Source organism: Alosa sapidissima, chromosome 24, assembly GCF_018492685.1.
Source record: "Alosa sapidissima isolate fAloSap1 chromosome 24, fAloSap1.pri, whole genome shotgun sequence".
Lineage (NCBI taxonomy): Eukaryota > Metazoa > Chordata > Actinopteri > Clupeiformes > Clupeidae > Alosa > Alosa sapidissima.
The window spans coordinates 7,700,285-7,719,764 of record NC_055980.1 but is presented as its reverse complement, the minus strand read 5'-3'; the positions used below and the strand labels follow the sequence as shown (position 1 = coordinate 7,719,764).

The 19,480-nt window shown below is 43.7% G+C and overlaps 2 protein-coding genes across 4 annotated transcripts in view; one reads left to right on the top strand and one right to left on the bottom strand.

Moving 5' to 3' along the window:
- Nucleotides 1–16,472, bottom strand: part of cpped1 (calcineurin-like phosphoesterase domain containing 1) — a 29,071-nt gene extending 12,599 nt beyond the window's left edge. The window contains exons 1-2 of one of the 2 annotated variants that reach the window (XM_042082605.1): nucleotides 16,341–16,472; nucleotides 13,617–13,835 (exon numbers count right to left, since the gene is read on the bottom strand). In XM_042082605.1, the coding sequence (XP_041938539.1) occupies nucleotides 13,617–13,770 (154 nt within the window). In that variant the 5' untranslated portion in view covers nucleotides 13,771–13,835; nucleotides 16,341–16,472. Of the gene's footprint in view, nucleotides 1–13,616; nucleotides 13,836–15,976; nucleotides 16,204–16,340 lie in introns of those variants that run through there. The other variant, XM_042082604.1, reaches the window with a different exon arrangement.
- Nucleotides 16,473–18,223: 1,751 nt separating this feature from the next.
- shisa9a (shisa family member 9a) overlaps nucleotides 18,224–19,480 on the top strand; it is a 31,774-nt gene continuing 30,517 nt past the window's right edge. For both annotated transcript variants that reach the window (XM_042082603.1, XM_042082602.1), the window contains exon 1: nucleotides 18,224–19,204. In XM_042082603.1, coding sequence (XP_041938537.1) covers nucleotides 18,684–19,204 — 521 coding nt within the window. In that variant the 5' untranslated portion in view covers nucleotides 18,224–18,683. The remainder of the gene's footprint in view (nucleotides 19,205–19,480) is intronic.

Genomic DNA, 19,480 nt, shown 5'->3' with positions numbered 1-19,480 from the left:
AAGTTTTGTGGAATTCCGTTCATGGGGGGCCACACAATAAATTAATTTATGTTCCTATACACCAACTGGCCTGTAGGTGGCCGGAGACAGTTTTCTGTGAATATCTCGAGAACCGTAGGGCCTAGGAGGTCCACCTTTTTTATGTATGTTGGTCTTAAGGGGGCATGTCAACCCATCCCATTACCACTTATTTCATGTATAGCGCCACCTAGTTAAAAATTAAAAAGCAAAGGTCAAAACTGCACGAAATTAAAAGTGTAGGATCATTATGACACCCTCCGAATGCATGCCAATTTTTGTGTACTTTCGTTCATGGGGGGCCTTACAATAAAATAATGTATGTGTACATTTAGTGACGTACACCAACAAGGATTCCCGGGACACTGAAAGACCGGGGTGCACAAAACTTGGTGGGCATGGACCCCCACATGGATAGCATGGAACCGTCATTCTTCGTTTTGATCTGTAGCCCCCCCCCCCCGCTGGACTGGACCCCCCGAAAGGAGGGTAGGGCAGACACAGTTCTCTGTGAATATCTTGAGAACTGTAGGGCCTAGGATGACCAATTTTTTCTGTATGTTTGCCTCCAGGGGTCATGTTAACCCATTCCATGTGCACACATGTGCATAAACAGATACACACGCACACACATACATTTACAGTAATCATACGTATGACACATACTCACACAGTAGACATATGTACGCATGCATGCACATGCACAAACACACATACGCAGGCAAACACACAAGCACGCACATACACACACACACACACACATAAACATAAATTTGTACACGCACACATGCACACAATTCAAGAATTTTTCCCGTCATCTACTCCCTGAATTTTTGGTCATTGATACCCGGGACACCGAACCACCGGGGTACATGAAATTTGGTGGGTATGTAGCCCCACTAGACTTTTACGGAAAAATTTCATTTCGTCCCCGGGGACCACCACCACCCATCCCCCCGCCCCCCGTGCTGGGCCCCCAGAACCGCAAAAAAAAAAAAAAACAGTTTTTCCTAAATAACTACCTGAACCGTGGCACTGAGGATGAAGAATCTTTTATGGTATGTTGGTCTCAAGGGCCCACATCAACCTGGCTCATAATCACTCATTTGTGATTTGCACCCCCACCCCCCCCGGTAAAAAATGAAAATGCAATATTATTCTGCTTTAATCGCCCCTATCTTCAGTTAAGATGTTCAGAACTGCACCAAATTTTATGTGTATGATTGACCTGGCATTCTCTGGGGGTATGCCAAGTTTCGTAGAATTTCATCCATGGGGGGGTCTAAAAAATTAGGTTATGTGTACATTTAGTGACTGTACACTCATTGGCCTGTAAATGGCGATGCACACATATACACATGCACACACACAGGCACCCACATACTATCGGTATTAGAACGGCCGATACATAATTACAAATTCAGTAGGATTAAAAGAAAGCCAAAATAAATATTCATCATCATCATCATGGCTGCATTTTCAGTATTGGCGATAAGTAGTCGTTTGTCCACTAGATGGCGCATCGTTGCAGTGAGACGTAATTTTGTTGGAAGTTAAAAGTGGGATGGAAAAAAACAATGGACGCTTCCTACAAGGACTGTAATTTACCGCAGCGAACATCTAATAAGGATAGGACGATGTTCACATGAAGTGTAATTCCCATTTCTTCTTGAAGCCGAAATAAATCTGAGGATGTTTATCGGACATGCTTGGTTTTTACTGCAGGTACGTTAATCTTGTAATATCAATAAGGACCTAGGTAATGTTACCGTTAGCGTTGGTTGAGTGATGGAGGCATTTGATTGATTGCATTTGTAGAAAACTATAAATGCGGTTATACCAAGAAAATTGATAGCAGCACTGTTTGTATCTTTCGACTGTCATTTATTGCATGTGCTACAAAATCATTCTGTGCAATGGAAGATTTACCAACGTTACACCGGTCTGATACAGTTTTGCCTATACATGCGTGAGACTGAGACGCCTGTTTATTTTGTTTTAAGTGCGTGCAGGGTGTGAGAGGGGAATCGATGTGCTTTGATTACAGCTTGGTAGTTGTAGTCTGTGAAATTAAAAAGCACGTGTGTGTGAAGTATCCAAACAATGACACCTTCATTTCATTATGGCTGCTTTAGCAACACACCTTAAGCTACTGTGTAGTGGGTCCCATTTAGAAGTGGCTACTTCATTCGCGCTTTCCTTGACTCATGGAGCTGCGTGAATGTCATTACAACTTTTCGCCACGATATGACAGTTTAAGTCCGCTTGATACTGTAAGGCGTAAACCATTGGTTTCCAAAGGAGATTTTATTTGTGTCGCCAGCATAGCCTATTGACAATTTATGTTGTAAATAGGCCTACCTTATAATCCTACCTGTAGCTTAGGGAAGCTAACAGCTTTCTATTAGGATCTAGTTTGTTAGTTACCGATTTGTCATAACTCCCTGATGCATTTTTGCATTTAGAATAGCCAGAGCGTGTATATCTCAATTGGAAAATTAAACAATATCGGGTGCCTATGGACTAGGCTGGGTGAACCCAGCCTGATCTGCCCGCTATTTATTTTTTGATTTCTTAAAAGATTGAGCTTGGTCTGATGAAAGCCAGACTAGCCATGGACCTCAGTTACACAATGCAAGGGAACATGAATCAGCCTATATTTGCACGAACAATAACAGACAAAAGCTCTTCAACTTTGGCCCGTTAAAATGTGTATGAACAGTCTAGCGACGCATTTCATCAAGGCCCATTTGGACATGTCAGTTATTTGCACCACTGGTTAGATGTAAAACAGCATTTCGTTTCAGACTAGGCTACTGTTACTTAATTTGTGCATTAACAATAACGTTTCAGACTACTGTTACTTAATTTGTGCATTGACAATAAAGTATTACATGAACTAAAGATGACTAAAATCTTATGTAGAAGAAGAAACATTCACAAAAAATCCATCCATCCAACAAATGACCTTTGTTTTTGATAGCTGTTGAAAACGGCATGGAACTGACAGAGATGTTTTTGTTTATAAATACATAAAAATAAATAAATAAATAAATAAATAACATTATGCTGATACCTTTTGTTTTTCCCAAATACAATGTAGCCTACAGGTGTAAGTGACCTTTCATCAATCCAGTTGCAATGGATGAACTGTGATGAACTGCCCTACTTGTGATTGTTTAGAGATTTTAAAGGTTTTATAACAATGCTACATCTTCTTTGGCTATTCTACAATCTATTCACCTACTTTCTGTGCAGCCGCACACACACACTCAGGCATGCCAAACAAGCATACACAAAAGTTTCAAGAGTGGGGGATGGAGTAAAATATGGAGACAAATTGAAGTGTGATTTATTTTCGCGGAACGGATGTACAGGACTGAGCGGCGGTCATATTTTGTACCGCTATGCGGTACATCTAGTTTCACAAAATGTTTTACTGATTTTTTTCTTCCAAATTAACAACACACCAGACATTTGTAGGGATGTTTTGTGGGAAGCCTTCAAAGCCTGTCTACAGTACGTGGACAGATTATATCCCAGGTTAATAAGGCAGGACGATCCAGATTAAATGAAATATTTAGTGAACTTCTTAAAACAGATAAAGAGTTTTCAACCACACCCTCTCCAGCAATATATAAAAAACGCCTACAGCTCAACTCAGAGTACAAGCTGCTGTCTAGCAGTAAAGCTGAAAAACAGATGTTGGTTACAAAGCAGCATTACTTTAAATGAGGGGATAAAGCTGGTAAACTCCTGGCACAACACGCATGAGCCATAAGCACTTCCAGACTGATCCCCAGAATAAAATCATCAAGTGGTGAAATTGTCACAGCTCCACATTAAATAAACCATATTTTTCCCAATTTTTTTGCCAAACTTTATACATAAGAATACTCCCAAAAACTGTGCAGTAGTTCCAATCCACTTGATCATCTACTGTATCCCAAACTTGATGAGGAACTTGTCAGCACTTCAGGGGGAACTATTTCTGAGCTGGAGGTGATGAAGGCCATTACAGTAAATCTCTACAATCTGGGAAATGCCATGGGCCTGATTGATATACTGTGGAGTTCTAGAAGACATTTTCCACCATCCTGGCCCCAGTATTAACTAAGGTACTCAATGATGCATTTCTGAAGGGCCGCTATCCATGTCTGAAGCATCCATATCTCTACTCCTCAAAAAGAACCCCCTTGTTTGCAGCAGTTTTAGGCCGATCTCGCTTCTAAATGTTGATGTTAAAATCTTAGCTAAGGTACTGGCTGGCTAGCTAACAGAGAACAATATCAATATTTTAGAGTGGCCCAGCCAGAGTCCAGACCTCAATCCATAAAAAAAGAGCACAAGACCAGAGTGATGGCAAAGAATAGTTCCTGCCTCAAAACCTGGATTACTGCTAAAAAGGTGCAGTATTATAAGAACCATTTTGAGAGCTGTGATGGCAAATAAAGATGTTTCCATTGATTATTTAAAAAGGGTATGAATAATTTTGGACACGCCAATTTTCATAAAAATGTTTTAAAAAGATGGAAACACTTCTTTTTCCAATTCCATGTTTCTACCACATTGTCTTACAACCCTTTAGCATATGGCAGTATAATTTTCAGTCAGAACAAACATATTAGTCAAGAGAAAATCAGCATCAAATCAATATTCATGCCTGGGGTATGAATCATTTTGTTCCTAACTGTATTAGGAGATCTGTGCTACAGCTGCCTGAAACCAAGGGAGGTCTAGGTCTGCCCAATCTCTGTCAGTACTACTAGCCCTGCAATATAAGTCAACCTCCCTGGGTCCTCACAAAACTTTCCTCCTCAAATTACTTACTTCACTCAGTGATTTCCTCTCACTACAAATCCAATTGTCTTGAATACCATCAAAATATGGTCCCAGTTTCAAAAGCAATTCAGCTTGAATAGACCCCTCACCGTTGCCCGTTTTCAACAACCACTTATTTCCTCCATCCTGTTCCGACCCTTCGTTTAGTCTCTGGTCCACTAATGGTCTTGTCACTGTCAATAACCTCTAGAATATTAGACCTCTAGAATATATTTTCCAACTTCCCTGAGCATCCCTCTGAGTCAAAAATGGACTCTCTCCTATCCCTCACCTCCAGTCAAAGACACCTTATCTCTACTATTTATATCTACCTGGATACTTTACACACAGACCCTACAAAAGCCCTGGAAAACATGTGGCAACAGGACCTGGCCATTTCACACAGAGACACAGTGGGGCATATACTGTACTTGACCTGGTTCACTCTTCTTCCATATGTGCTAGGCATGGCCTGTTATAATGCAAGATCTTGTATAGAGCACACTTTACTAATGCTAAGCTAGCTAGGACATACCCTGATAGTAGGTGAGTGATGTTTGTAATAGGTGCAAGACGTCACCAGCCGGTTAGTCTTCCCGAGACTAACAGAATTTTGGTCAGAGATATTCCAAACTCTTGTGAGTGCCCTTAACTCAGTTATAGACCCCAATCCCTTGACTGCAATATTTGGAATACCCTACAGGCCTGAAACACCTGCTCTGGTTCAATGTGTGGTGGCCTTTACAACTTTATTGACAACGCGTTTTTTTAAATTGGAAGCACGCATCACCACCCGCTCAGGACGGATGGATACGGGAGATATTACAAGGTGTGAAACTGGATAAAATGCATTTCTCCTTAAGAGGTGCCCTAAACACCTTCCATAAAAACTGGGCACCTTTTTTAGATTACACAGCATCTATTGCCATTAGCCCTGAGAAAATTTGAGCTGGCGGAGCTCCCTCACAAGCATTAGTCTTTACGTAATTATTATGTAAGGGATAATGTATAGAACGCCAGTCCCGTCAGGGCGAACCAGACTTGCTTCACCCTGAAGGGACTTATTTTCCCGATAATGACCGGTGTTCTATACAGTATCCCACTTATTATCTGGCTACTTGTCAACACAAGAAAAATAAACTTCACATGATATGTCTCTTTACATTTATTTGTTACTGTTTCGTTGTGGCTTTTGTTGAGAAGTGACTAGACTACTTGCGGAGTGATATGAAAGATGTGAATCAGATGCACAAAACCCGTTGCCACTGACAGTGGTCATTATGTTTTCAGCGGTAATTATATGAATATAACTGACCGGTAGAACGTTGAGAAATCCAATTCTAGTCAATGGAGCGTTCTACTAGCATTGTGAAGAGCCGGATAATAATCTTTTTAAACGTTTTATTATTGCCTGTGTTTTGTTCTTTTGTTGTTTGGATTTGTTTGATTTTAAATTGTTCACTAGATTAAAACAGCTTTTTCGTAACTATATTTGAAACAGTAGGTGGTCAAGGCTTCACCTAACATATGACAAAGGTGGGTCAGGAGTCCCTCAACGCTACATGTATACTATTGGGTAGCCTCATATTGCACTGTTCTGGATAAGGCCACAACCTCCAAAATGCCTTTAAATTGTTATCTGTATTCAGCAAATATATCCACATTACAAGAAAACACACTGATAATATGGCATGAGGTGTTAAATTATCTAGGGGAAAATGCTCCTCTATCCTAATTTTCACCAATTTGGGTAAATAAAAACTACAAACAAAATACACCAAGCACTACTGACTTAGGTTTTAAGATATGGGTGGACAAGGGTATTAGAATAATCTCTGATCTATATCAAAAATGATATTCAGCAAAAAAACTGGATTTAAAGTATCAGACACTACATAACAAAGATAAAATGTGTCCAAAACAACCACAACCTTGAGCCAGATTCAAAGGCTGCACCTTTAATGGGCCACATGGGCTTGGACACACAGCCCAGAAATCAAAGACATGTGAGTGACAGCAGGGAGAAAGCTCTGGATGGTTCTAGTTGCCCGAGGGCAGTTCTGTACCTCTGTGGAGGAAGGACGTGTTTAACTTTCCCACCTGGCTTAACGTCTGATGTCTCTCACTGTTTAACAGCGTACATGAACTTTGCACTCAAAGACTTGATTCCATCCTTTGATACAGGGGTCAGCAGTGGACCATACCTCCCTCCTCCCACCTTCACAGAGATGCATGGCCTCATCTTTGATGCAATAGTGACAGACACATGCAAAGCCTGGTGGAGCAAGGGGTTAAGCACACATATGCCAGCATAATCTCAGCAGGTTTCAAATAGAGTGTTGCTGGCATGTGTGTCTTCTTTGATTCATGAAATGGTGTAGATTTTTTGTAGGATTATTGATTGGTGCTGCCATACTGCCAACATATTCCAGTTGTTCTATACCTGCCATTTGTATCACACACAATATTGTAAATAATGAGCAGTCATTACGAAGGGTAAAAATGCAAGCTGGACAGCATTGATGGACACCAAACTCATGTGCAGTGAGGAGTCAGCTCATCTACTACAGCTCTCACACGGCGAGGCCGGTCCAGTAAGTGGGAGGGCATGGACCTCCTCAAGAAAGCATTCTTATTTCAGCCATTTCACCTGAGGCAGTGCAAAACACACACACACACACCGATGCTGTCAGATGCCCACTTAATGAGGGCTGCAATCAGGGCCCATGCCGAGCGCATTGTGACTGTAGGTTGTCAAGCGTGCACATTCACACACACGGACACAGACACACACACACACACACCCCTTTGGGTCTGGGCCGATGCGAAAACATCACTCGCCTAAATTTTATCGTCAGGTTCGAGGCCCGGCGGGACGCCCGTGGGAGGATGATTTATAAATTCGCGGCGACAGAACATCTGCCATTTGCACTCGTCGTGCACTCTACCTGCTCCTGCTGGGACAAGTCGCATCCATTTTTAGTGAGACGTCGCAAGGGACTCGGTCCGTTTGACAGAGAGCATTTTTATAAATAAACACCAACAAGAAAGGAATCAAATTAAATGGAATAACTATCAAATTACGACACGGAGGACAAGTGAATTAAACATCACAACAATCAATTTGCTTCCTGCTGTCAGCCAGAAGTGTACAGAGCCTTTTATAATCTATCTGTTTATTTATTTATTTTTGGGTCTCATACATTGCGTGCATAAATATACTATATTTACCACAGGTCAACTCCAGCATCAAAGACAAAGCTGGAGACAGCAGAGGTGCCACGTTTAAAGAAAAACCTATTCTATTCATGTAATATATCACAACAGCGAGTAAACACAATCTCTGCGCATCTCTCTCGGGCCTGTGTGAACCACAGCTTGTGGCATTTTGGAGTGCGCAGTGGGGAAGAAGGCAGCCTCAGTTTGGCCTGTGATGTGACAGGCTGAGCGTCTTGCCTGGATAGATTTAAGGAGGAGACCAGAGCGCGCGCGCGCGCGCGCGCGCAGAGAGAGAGAGAGAGAGAGAGAGAGAGAGAGAGAGAGAGAGAGAGAGAGAGAGAGAGAGAGAGAGAGAGAGAGAGAGAGAGAGAGAGAGAGAGAGAGAGAACGATAAAAGAACTTGAGGATGCGGGTGATCATATAGAGAAGAGAACACACCCTGCAGAGGCTTCCTGGAAATCATAGTCGAAGATGCACACACACACACACACAGAATCTCACACACACACACACACACACACACACACACATGCAATTGCATGTGCACATACACATGCACACGCACACACACACACACAAACACACACTCTGGAATCAGCAGGCAAGGTTGTGTCTATCAGATGCAGCAAATATTGCTTATTACAGTATAAGCTAGAGCTCAAGACACTCATACAACAATTAGGGTTAACGACCTGTGAAAAAGCAGCCTTTCCACACTGTTTTTGTCATCCTTGTGTGTTTCAGTCAGTCCTAATTAGACTGTGGGCTACACGTGAAAACACCGAACCTGGACTTCAAAGCAGTGAGCTTTTGCTCTCAGGAAATCTGAGGAATCTCTCGAGGCTGGGCCTCCTAACATTACCTCCACGTCAATTTTGCCTACCCAGTAGTTAATTAGGTGGGGAGGGCAGTTTTATACTGATAAAACACTGTGGGCTGATAGTTTAAGAAAGTTACATATAGGAGATCTCAACTTTATTAGGCATAAAAGGCTTGAAGAAAAAATTGTTCCAAGTTACTGTATCTGACATGCTTGCTGTTTCGCCATTAGCTACACCAGCAAATATTAGAATGGAGCAGAATCTCAATCTGCAGCCATTTATAGAAGTCAAGCCTGAACGATCAAAAGAAGAAACCAACCAACTCTGAGGGCTGACAAGGGATCAACACTGGATGACACCCCATGACTATATAGCTCAGATGATTCAGTATGTGATTCATCTGAACCAAAAGGCTGAAGCCTCACCTCTTAACCTGACTCTGGTCACCAACCAGTGGCGGGAGAGCCCATCCTGTTAGACTGGGATCGGGTAGCACTTGTTTCCTCAAAACAACAACAACAACTGCAGTATCAGCAGCAGCGGCAGCAACAACAGGTCTCGTTGGCGGCACCAAAAGCCCAAAGCAGCCCATTAAAAAACTGGGCCGATCCACATCCCTATCAGCTAAGCACACAGAGGGGGTGCCTCTCCCCCAGCTGATTTCCCTGCGGCCCTCTCCACCAATGCTCCGCTGAGCGCTTTTTCCCTTTCATAGCCTCTCCACGAGCGCTCAAGCGCAAACATATCTGGCGCCAGGGATGGGAAGTCGGTAGAGAACCCTCTCATCTCCTTTGTGTGACAAGAGACACATATTATGCACACACATTCACACACACATTTACACACACACACACACACACACACACACACACACACACACACACACACACACACACACACACACACACACACACACACACTTACTCAGGAAAACACCACGCACACAGAGGCACACACAGACATACACGCACACCACTTCATCCACATCTTCAAGCTACTACACAAATCCTTGTCTTCACAAACACAAGCATTCAAGGCAATCACACACCTACGCCCACACACACACACACACTCACACTAAAGTCCCATCAGCATCTAAGGCAATCCCTTTGTAGAGCCTCATTGGTAGAGCATCAGGTCCACTGTGTTCTTAATGTAATCACCCTCTCCTTCTCCTCCTCCTTCCTTTACCCACCCACTACACACACACCCACACACACACACACACACACTACACACACACACACACACACACCCACTACACACACACACCCAATACACACCCACCCACTACACACACACACACACACACACACACCCACATACCCACACACACTACACACACACACACACACACCCACTACACACACACACCCCCACACACACACACACACTACCCACACACACACACCCACTACACACACACACACACTACACACCCACACACCCACACTACACACACGCACACACACACACAAACACCTCTTGTAGCCACTACTTCTTCGTCATGAAAGTGTCCCTCAGTTCTTAGCCGTCTCTGGGGGATTCTCTCCCCCTCCTTGTCACCAACGCGCAGTCAATTAACGCTTGCGAGAGTAGGGTTGATCATGTGTGTGGCGGTGGTGGTGGGTGGGTAAGGGGAAGGGAACACACACACACACACACACACACACACACACACACACACACACACACACACACACACACACACACACACACACACCACGCCGATCACCCTGACACAGTGCCGTTGGGTCTTCCACGTCGTGGGCGCTGCGATGAGCGACCCCACGGCTCAGGGCTCAGTGGTGGGATGCCCTCACACCATGTCCCCCGTGACCCAATTACGAGCCGCCATTTCACACCGACAGCTACTTTCTCCAAAACCCCCACCCACGCGCCCCTGCGCCACTCAAGCCGATGATGACCAGGGGACGAGGGCTATGACAGGACTCCTGTGGCGGTCAGCCACAGCTGTGGAATACGAATATTAGGTTCCGGCTTTGTCATCGGAGATGCCTGGTTTGTTTCGCACAAAATGAATTGTGTACAGACAAAAAAAATCCATATGCATCTTTCATGATTGGGGAGGGTGTATCGACAAGCTCAGGAAGTCCCAACAGAAACAGAGGAGTTGTATACTGTGTGTGCAGGCTTGACAGAGGAAGGAGAGATAAGTAGGTGGCTGAGAGAAAGACAGAAAGAGAAAGAAACAGAGAGACAGAGAGTGCAAGAGAGAAAAGAGAGTGAGAGATGCACTCCAAGAAAAGTCAGAGAAATGTAAAAGAGAGAAAAGCAGCCACACACGCAGCCACACACACACACACACACACACACAGACAGACAGAGAGAGAGGTAGGGACAGTGACAAAGAGTGACACACACAGACAGACATCCAAGCACTTGAGACGCAGACTGTCTCAGCTCTGTGCCAAACAGATGACAAACAACATCCTCAGGGCCAAGATTCACGCTTCCCCAAAACAAACAGTTTAGGGGAAATGTCAAGGGAAGGGCTAATGATATGGGTGTTTGGGTGCAGGGAGCCCTGAGCTCTTTATGTCTGTGTGTGTGTGTGTGTATGTCAAATAAGGGAGACGTCCAAGCAGATACTGTATGTGTGGGACAGCATGTGTGTGAATGGATGAGTGAATCTCTGTGTTAGTATGTGAGTGTGTGTGTGTGTGTGTGTATGTGTGTGTTGGAGTGTGACAGACCTGGCGTGTAATGCATTTGGCACCCTGTGCCAGCCACTCTGGCCTGACAGTAATGAGAGCTGACACTGGACCGTAAAGGTCTCAGAATCTCTCCGGGAAAAAAAAAAGGAGCTGCGCTGTGCTTTTACAGGACGCTTTGTCACCGCGGCAACATATAAATTACACCCATCAGCGGCGTGCGGCACACAAGGCAAAGCGCTCAATCAAAGGAGAAATGACACTTTGTTGGTCTCTGTGGATTTCCTAGCGCCCAACCTGCTGTATCATTAACACATAGGGAAAAAAGAATGTATACGTAGACGTATTTGTTGATGTTTACCAAATGAATCTGGACTTCTGACACCAACCTCTGCGATACAATATACAGTGGCCATTTACACTTGGTATGCAAGATCCGATGTTCGCTATTTCACATATCTAATGCCAGGTGTGAAGGCAATCAATCCTCATGCGAGATCCAATACATCTGAGCACATTTGTAGGCGGTCTAGGACGCATGTGTCCACATGGAGTTTATAGAGTGAACAGACATGCGTCGTGGGCCACATATGAAGCGGTCTGCTCAATTGATATCCCCTGAATTACATGGGCCAATGGAGAAAAAAAGGAGAATTTGTGGGAGAAAACAAGCTCGATTACAAGCGCAGCACTGACATGGAGCAACTTTAAGCTGAAAGGTAGAGAGAGTTTTATCAGTCACTTGGCATAATGCCTGTAATCGTAGGGCCCATCCTGCAACTGGGATTCGATTCAAGCAGGAGCTCACCGCCTGCCGAAAAATAACAATTGCATCGCCCCTCTGGAGTCTGACCTCCGCTACCTCCCAGCAGCAGGTCCGTTGCCTTCCTCCATCCGAAGCTCTCGGCATCTCGTTGTTGTCACACGTGTTTGTCGAGTCCACAGGTGCAGGCGCCTCCTGACCTCCTTATCAGATCGGTCGGAGGGGTGCAAACATTCGCCTGTCACTCCAGCCCAGCGACTACACGGTGCCCCAGTGCACCTGCCAGCTCCCGCTTGTTATACCGCTTTAAGCGGCACGGAGCCGACAGCGAGAAACACAGACACGAGCCGAAATGAAGGATGACAGGCCGGCAAAGTGTGTGGACCCAGGGATTCCGTCACCTACTCTGTCTCTTTTGCAAAGCCTTGAAAATCATTCGGCAGATGTCTTTTTTGGCAATGGGGTTGCCTAAATGATTATGATGCCCAAAACTCGATGTGGGCTCAGAGACACTATGTTCCCATCTCACAGAGGTTGCTTAGAATGACAGGGTGTGCCTTTGTGTGTCCTTATGCCACATGCAGCTCAGTGAATACCTCAAAATGTCACTGGGTATGAGGAACAAATGTAATGCAGGCATTTCCAGCATACAATCTCTCCAGATAACAGTAGACACTAGCATAGCCTAAACTGGATTCAGTTACTCTGAGAGCAGGAACTAACACAGTTCAAACCCTATTTTAGGGAACCTACGACCAAGCAAGCCTCTTAATTTAAGGAAGTGAGTTCACAAAAATAGAGGAACTTATCACTTGTGCGTCTTCACATACTTTAGAATGAATCTCTAACCATCCAAAAATACAACCATGTGAGATCCATACAGATCAAAGTCTAGTCTACTTCAGTTTTTACCACAGAATTCCCTTAATACAAGCTAAATGAGAAAGTACACTCTTTTTAATGTAATCAAAATGAATAAGTCACTAAAACATAGTAAAATTCATTCCATTCCTAACAGGATTTAGCCTACTACATTTTACATGCAATGCTAGAACAGAAAAGACACTAATAATATATTAAAAACACAAGGGTAGCTTAAAGATTCCCTAACATCAAATATTCCTCTGATTAATCAAAGCTTGAAAAAAAACCTATAGCTCAAAAGCATGGTGAGACATGAATGCAGTATCTCCAGTGCAGTACTCACAATGGTCTTTACTGGCTTTAAATACATCAGAATCTGTGAACCATTACCAATCAGCATCCTCCAAAGGAGTGAGTGCTATTGTGCAATCTCACCTGGCATGGCATGGACGAGGTCCCCACACAGGATCATGAAGCGAGGCCTGGGGCTCAATTTGTTGACGGCCTGGACAGCCTGTCTGGTGAGCTGGACCTCTTCGGCCCACTCGTCCCCTCCCCCATCGTTGTCCCCGATCCTCCAGGCCTTCATGAGGCCTAGCTGGGGGTCAGCCGCCTGAATGAAACAGAAAGGACCGCGCCACTCTTTCTCAGCATCTGTGGATGGGGGGGAAAAAAAACATAGGGGGGAAATCCTTCTCAGTCGTTTCCTTGGCAAGTCTTAGCTTTCCCCTGCTTCAGTCAACACGTGCATAACAAAGTGTTTTGAGCACAATCTTGTCACTCTTACGTAACTCCCCTTTCTTAATCACACAACTCTCAATAATTCATCACACTCGGCAGCCTGATTGAGGACAAGCCAGCCCCGTGTGATCTGTCAGACAAGCGCGTGACAAGAGGGATATGAGGGGGACTGCGACGACGTGTTGGCATGTATGTGTTCCCCCCTTTGCTGTACGCAAATGTAAAGCAAGCACGCTCCGCTGACAGTCCCTCAGAGTTCACATGGTACCCGTTCCGTACGTTCCTCCGGTTCCACTGGCCGTGCTGCATACACAAACAACAGGCCACAGAGGACTGGGCAAACGCGCCATGACCCAGTCGCTTTGCCACGCTGCTATTGTTTCTCTTCTCTTTCTTCCTTCACTATACAAGGCATTACCCATGCATCTTTATGTAGCTTTTTCCCTGCAGGATTCATGGTAATTTTCCCCCCTTCGCACACATCAAAACTGCAGGAAGAGAAGAAAAGAGGAGAGAATCCTCCTACTGGGAATGCCATTACAAGTTCTCGACTTTGCTCCTCGCCATCATCATTTAGGAAGCGTATTTCGCACACAGCAGCGGACTGGATGAAAGAGAAGCCTTTTCCAGTGTGCTCTGCTGTATCAGACATTCTGTCTGTGGTTCAGTGAGATTCAGCAGGATTCTCCTCTTTTGGTCTGCACCCATCAGAATGTTGTAGACAAATGAAAGAACAGATTCTGCACAAGTAACTTGCAAATCTCTCGTTATATTACACACTATACTGAAGAGGGAATGTCCTCATTTACCAATTAAAAACAGGAAGAGATACTTCTCTAGCCTGATGAAAGAATTGAAAATTAATTTGATTAAATACATTTATTTTACTGTCTATGGAATTAACATATGGTCCCTCCATGTTTTGACCCTTTAGAGTAAGAGAGTCTTTGACACTTGTAGAGTACATGTGTGTTTTATCATAAATCACTGAGAAAACAACAACCTATATGATAACCCTTCCCAATGTCAGTGGCTAGAGTCCCAATCTCTACAGTCTACATAGTCATGTAGCTTCATGTTCCTACATAGCAGGATATTTTAAAGACCAACAAATTGCCTTGCCCTTTTTTGGATAGACATGAGCACAGAGAACATGCAAAGATTTTAGTATTACCACATACTAGTCTACAACTCCCAAGCTGACAATCAGACTTTATATTTGTCAGAGCTATCAAAAATGCTTCAAAATGTAAAGCTTTAAAGCTTTTGAGAAAGAGAGTGTTTATGTGTTTGTTTCCTACTGAAGAGCAACTTTACTGTACGGTCCATGGAGACGGCGCAAACTATTTTCAGCCAGCTTTGAAAACATGAATTGAAAAGAGCAGACAAAGCTCCCGTGACAGCCGATAAGTACGCGCTCACGCACGCGTTATCCGAGGCCGAAGCCCGAGCTGCTTCGACATCAGACCATATCTCAGGTGGTAGAGGTATTCAAACAAAACTAATCACAAATCCAAATAAAAGAGCTGAGCTGTTTACGTTTACGTGACCTTGATCCGAAACTTCCAGTAGCCTACTGTATGAACTGAAGTTTTGCGTTTCCAAAATGTCACCTGGCAAGAAACATGTAATTAATCTAATATGTAACAGGGTTATGTCATCGAATGTCAATGTTGACGGACTGTGCTGATCAGGATAATTTAGGCTACTGCATGATTTAAACATTAAAAGTAATTGTTGTCAAAGATGAACGGCAGGCTACATCGGTGGTGTCGCGACTGTCCCTGGGCTATATGACGCCCAAAATACAACAGTCACATGCAGTTGTTACAGAGTAGCCTAGTAACTACACAAAAATTGCCACACAGGTCAGAATGTCTTTTTACGTTTGACAGTCCACGGTGACAACTCGCCATTTGTGTTCGGCATGTAGGCTACGGTACACCGAAATCCTGTAGTTGTCAGCTAACATATTAACGTGGTTGACTTCGGCTATGTTGATGTTAGATAGCAGCCTAGTGCAGTGACTTGTGTAAAGCTAACTACTAGGCTACCTTCTGTCAGTCCCACAAACGTCCGTCCTTTGGCTCTCAAGAATATTTCTTCGCCCGCAGCCATTCTGTCAGGTTATAGGCTATTGCTATTACAAAAGTTGATTAAGATAAATGTTAATGAAACCGTGTGTGGTCTTATCTCACCACTACAGGCATTCCATGTCAAAGGCGAACTTTAACCTAACGCTATTTTGAATAGATTATATCGGCGATGAACTAGTTACTCCTGAACCGCGCTAATCCATCGCTCTATTTGCGATTAAATGTCCTGTAGCAAGTTTGTCAAGCCAGTAAACCAAGCGCTTCCCCTGCCAATCTCGCAGTGACCCTACTCACTCACTGTCCAGACAGGCTGTCCACTCACTTTTAGCATTGTCCTTCTTTGGTAGCTTACAAAAACGGGATTCAGACTTGGTAGTTAGGAACTCTAGTCTGGTAGGGAATGGTATGTTTGTTAGATTCTGTAGTTTTCAAACTGATGCTTTGTTAGGTAGCCTTGTAGCCTACTGAAAAATGACTTCAAGACATTTCCTTACAGTCCAGTAAACTTTTAGCCTAGAAATCTAGACGCACCCTAGCGGCAGCAAATTACATTTGCTTCCAGGGCTAGTAAACTTCACTTGATTTCTTCACATAAAGAAAGTATACACTTTGACACTTCATTGCCCTGCATTGCAACCTGTGAATATGTTAGAGGAATGTGGATTAGGGGCTAAAGTTCTGGCTGAACCAGTAGCGAAAGATGCTTTTCTGTAGGGTTATAGACCATTTTGTCACAGCTGATCGTGTTAGGATGTATCCATTTTTGATTGACACCAAAGGGAAAAAACCTGTGCTTGATGGTTGTAGCCATAAGTTCAAATGGGCGGTATTGCAGGTGCTTTGAATGGGTTACAGTTGAGGAATGCACCCATATCTGTAGCTTACATAGCTGCAGTGTTTGAAGCACATGTGTTCAGAAAGTTTGCTCAATATAGGCCAAACCATGCACTTAAGTTGCAAAATAGCATAATGATAAATTATGTGTGATGACAATTCTGTCATAGCCTATGCATAAAACATGCAGGAAATAATGGAATATGCCTGTTTGTGTTGGTTGAAGATGGATTCACAAAAAAATAAGTTGCTGCTGGAGTTGGTAGCAGTCAGAGGAGGTGTGGAACACATCAGTAGGGTATGAAGTGGACAATGTCACTAAGGTTTCCCCCCCTTTCTTTTTTAGAAGAGAAAATACAAAGTTTAAAAGAGACAAGAGTTTAAAACGAATGACCAGTAGACATTCTGGTTTTGATGTAGGTCTTTTGGGGATCTGTTTACAGGATATTTTAGACAATGTGAGGAGCCAGAGAGCAGTTGGCATGCATGCCAGTTTATAGCCTCTGTTGGACAACATTAGGAGATCTGTGGAGAAGAAATGACACATGACATGTGCAGTAGACACCAGTGAAGAATGGGCGAGCAGCTCCTTTATTAATCATTGTGAAAGTAAGTAAAGGCAGTGTTGAGGTCATCCAGGCTAAAACGTGTGTACCCCAAGAACAGATAAAACAAAAGCAGTTTAGTTTATTTGTTTTACAAGAAGACTGAAGTGAGACAAATGAACATTTCTTTATGACAACCATTTAGACTATAGCTCAAGGACTCCCGCTAATCATATGCACAAGTTATATTAAGTTTCAGCTAGGCTATGACAAATGTGAAAATATAAGGCACGTTCATTCGGTGGGAAACTGCGTTGATATGTCCATCATCACAATGGCTCATAGGGGTGCTGTCGAAAAGGATAACAATCCTGCCGATTGAACGTTTTTCAGACCTGACAAACGAAAGCATGGACAATAATGTCGATTCTTAAAGTAGAAATCACGCACAGTACCGATAATAATAATGCTGAAAAAACTCTGTTGCGCCTCTATGAAAACAAAAACATCAAATTAGCATGATACTAGAAAAGATAGAGAAAAGTATACCATGTTCGTCCAATAGATTGTCGATTTATATAAGTCTTTATTATTGTGGTAAAGCATGCCATCATTTTGAACAAAGAGAGGGTGGTGCCTGAATTGGTCTCCAAATTAAAAAAAAACGAATGTTACGCGATGCGCGCTCTCTCTCTATCTCAGTCTCTGTCTCTCTCCCTCCCTCTCTCTGTATGTGTGTCTTAGACACACACACACACACACACACACACTTACAAACACACACACACACACACACACACACACACACACACACACCGTCTCTCTCTCTAATCCCTCCCTCATCCTTCTTCTAGCGGACTTTCCCAGTTCTCGCTTCTCCCTCCCAGTAAAATCATTCGCCTAGACTCAGCTGCACAGTTTTCTCATCAACCATTTGGTAGCTTACAGTGTATCTGTGCCCACACACCCGAACAGCAGTCGATGAAAGAATGCGTTGGATGAAGTAGTTGTGGCGCAGCGAACGGACTGGAAGACAGACTTCTCCAAGAATACTTCTTTACGCACACAAAGGATGCGCGCGCCAGGATATGGCACTGCGAGCAGGGAGAAGATAAATAGTCCTCCAACAGAATCCTGTCAAGGGGGACTAGTTGAAAACCAACAGTGAAACGCATGGCTGTGGTCTTCTTTTTGGATTTATGTGTCTTGACCTGTAGCAATATCGGATCTCCATTTTCTTATTTTTTCCTGTTTGCTTTGCTATCGAAGATTTCCGGGGAAGCTACATGATGAGATGGACAGTCTTTCTGTTAGGCTACTTGTTGGTCAAAGTTATGGCACTGCTGTGCTCCGCGGACGGTGCACAAGGACAGGAGATGGAGGGCTTTATAATGATAACGGGGTCTAACGGCTCTAGAGATGAGGAGAACGTCGTTACAGAAGCCCCGCATTCAGAGGATAAATGCCGCGGATACTACGACGTGATGGGTCAGTGGGACCCGCCGTTCGTTTGCGAAACGAACGACTATTTGTACTGCTGTGGCACCTGTGGCTTCCGATTTTGCTGCGGGCTCAAAGAATCCCGTTTGGATCAAAGCACCTGCACAAATTATGACACTCCAAAGTGGATGTCATCTGGTCAAACTCCATATAAGAAGGCAATTCCAAGTCAGGATCGGACCAAGGACAGTACAAACTTTATTGTGTATATCATATGTGGAGTGGTTGCAATCATGGCACTTGTCGGGATATTTACAAAACTTGGACTTGAAAAGGCACATCGACCCCAAAGAGAAAATATGTCTAGGTAGGTCTCAGTCCAAGAAATGTGTCATGCGTAAATGTGCTTTCTGTAAGGGAAGTGTGGACTAAGCATGTGTCCACTTCATGCACAGAGCGAGTGCTCGAAGAGGCGAATGAAATTGACAGTTTATGTGTGTTCCAAAGCCATTGAAAGTCAGATTGATTATCTGACAGCATAATGATAGAATACAGACACTGTCAGGGAATGTGTTGAACCCCAGTGGTAATACGTAGTCTACCTGCGGCACAGGAAGAGAAATGCTAATATTGAAAATCAGAG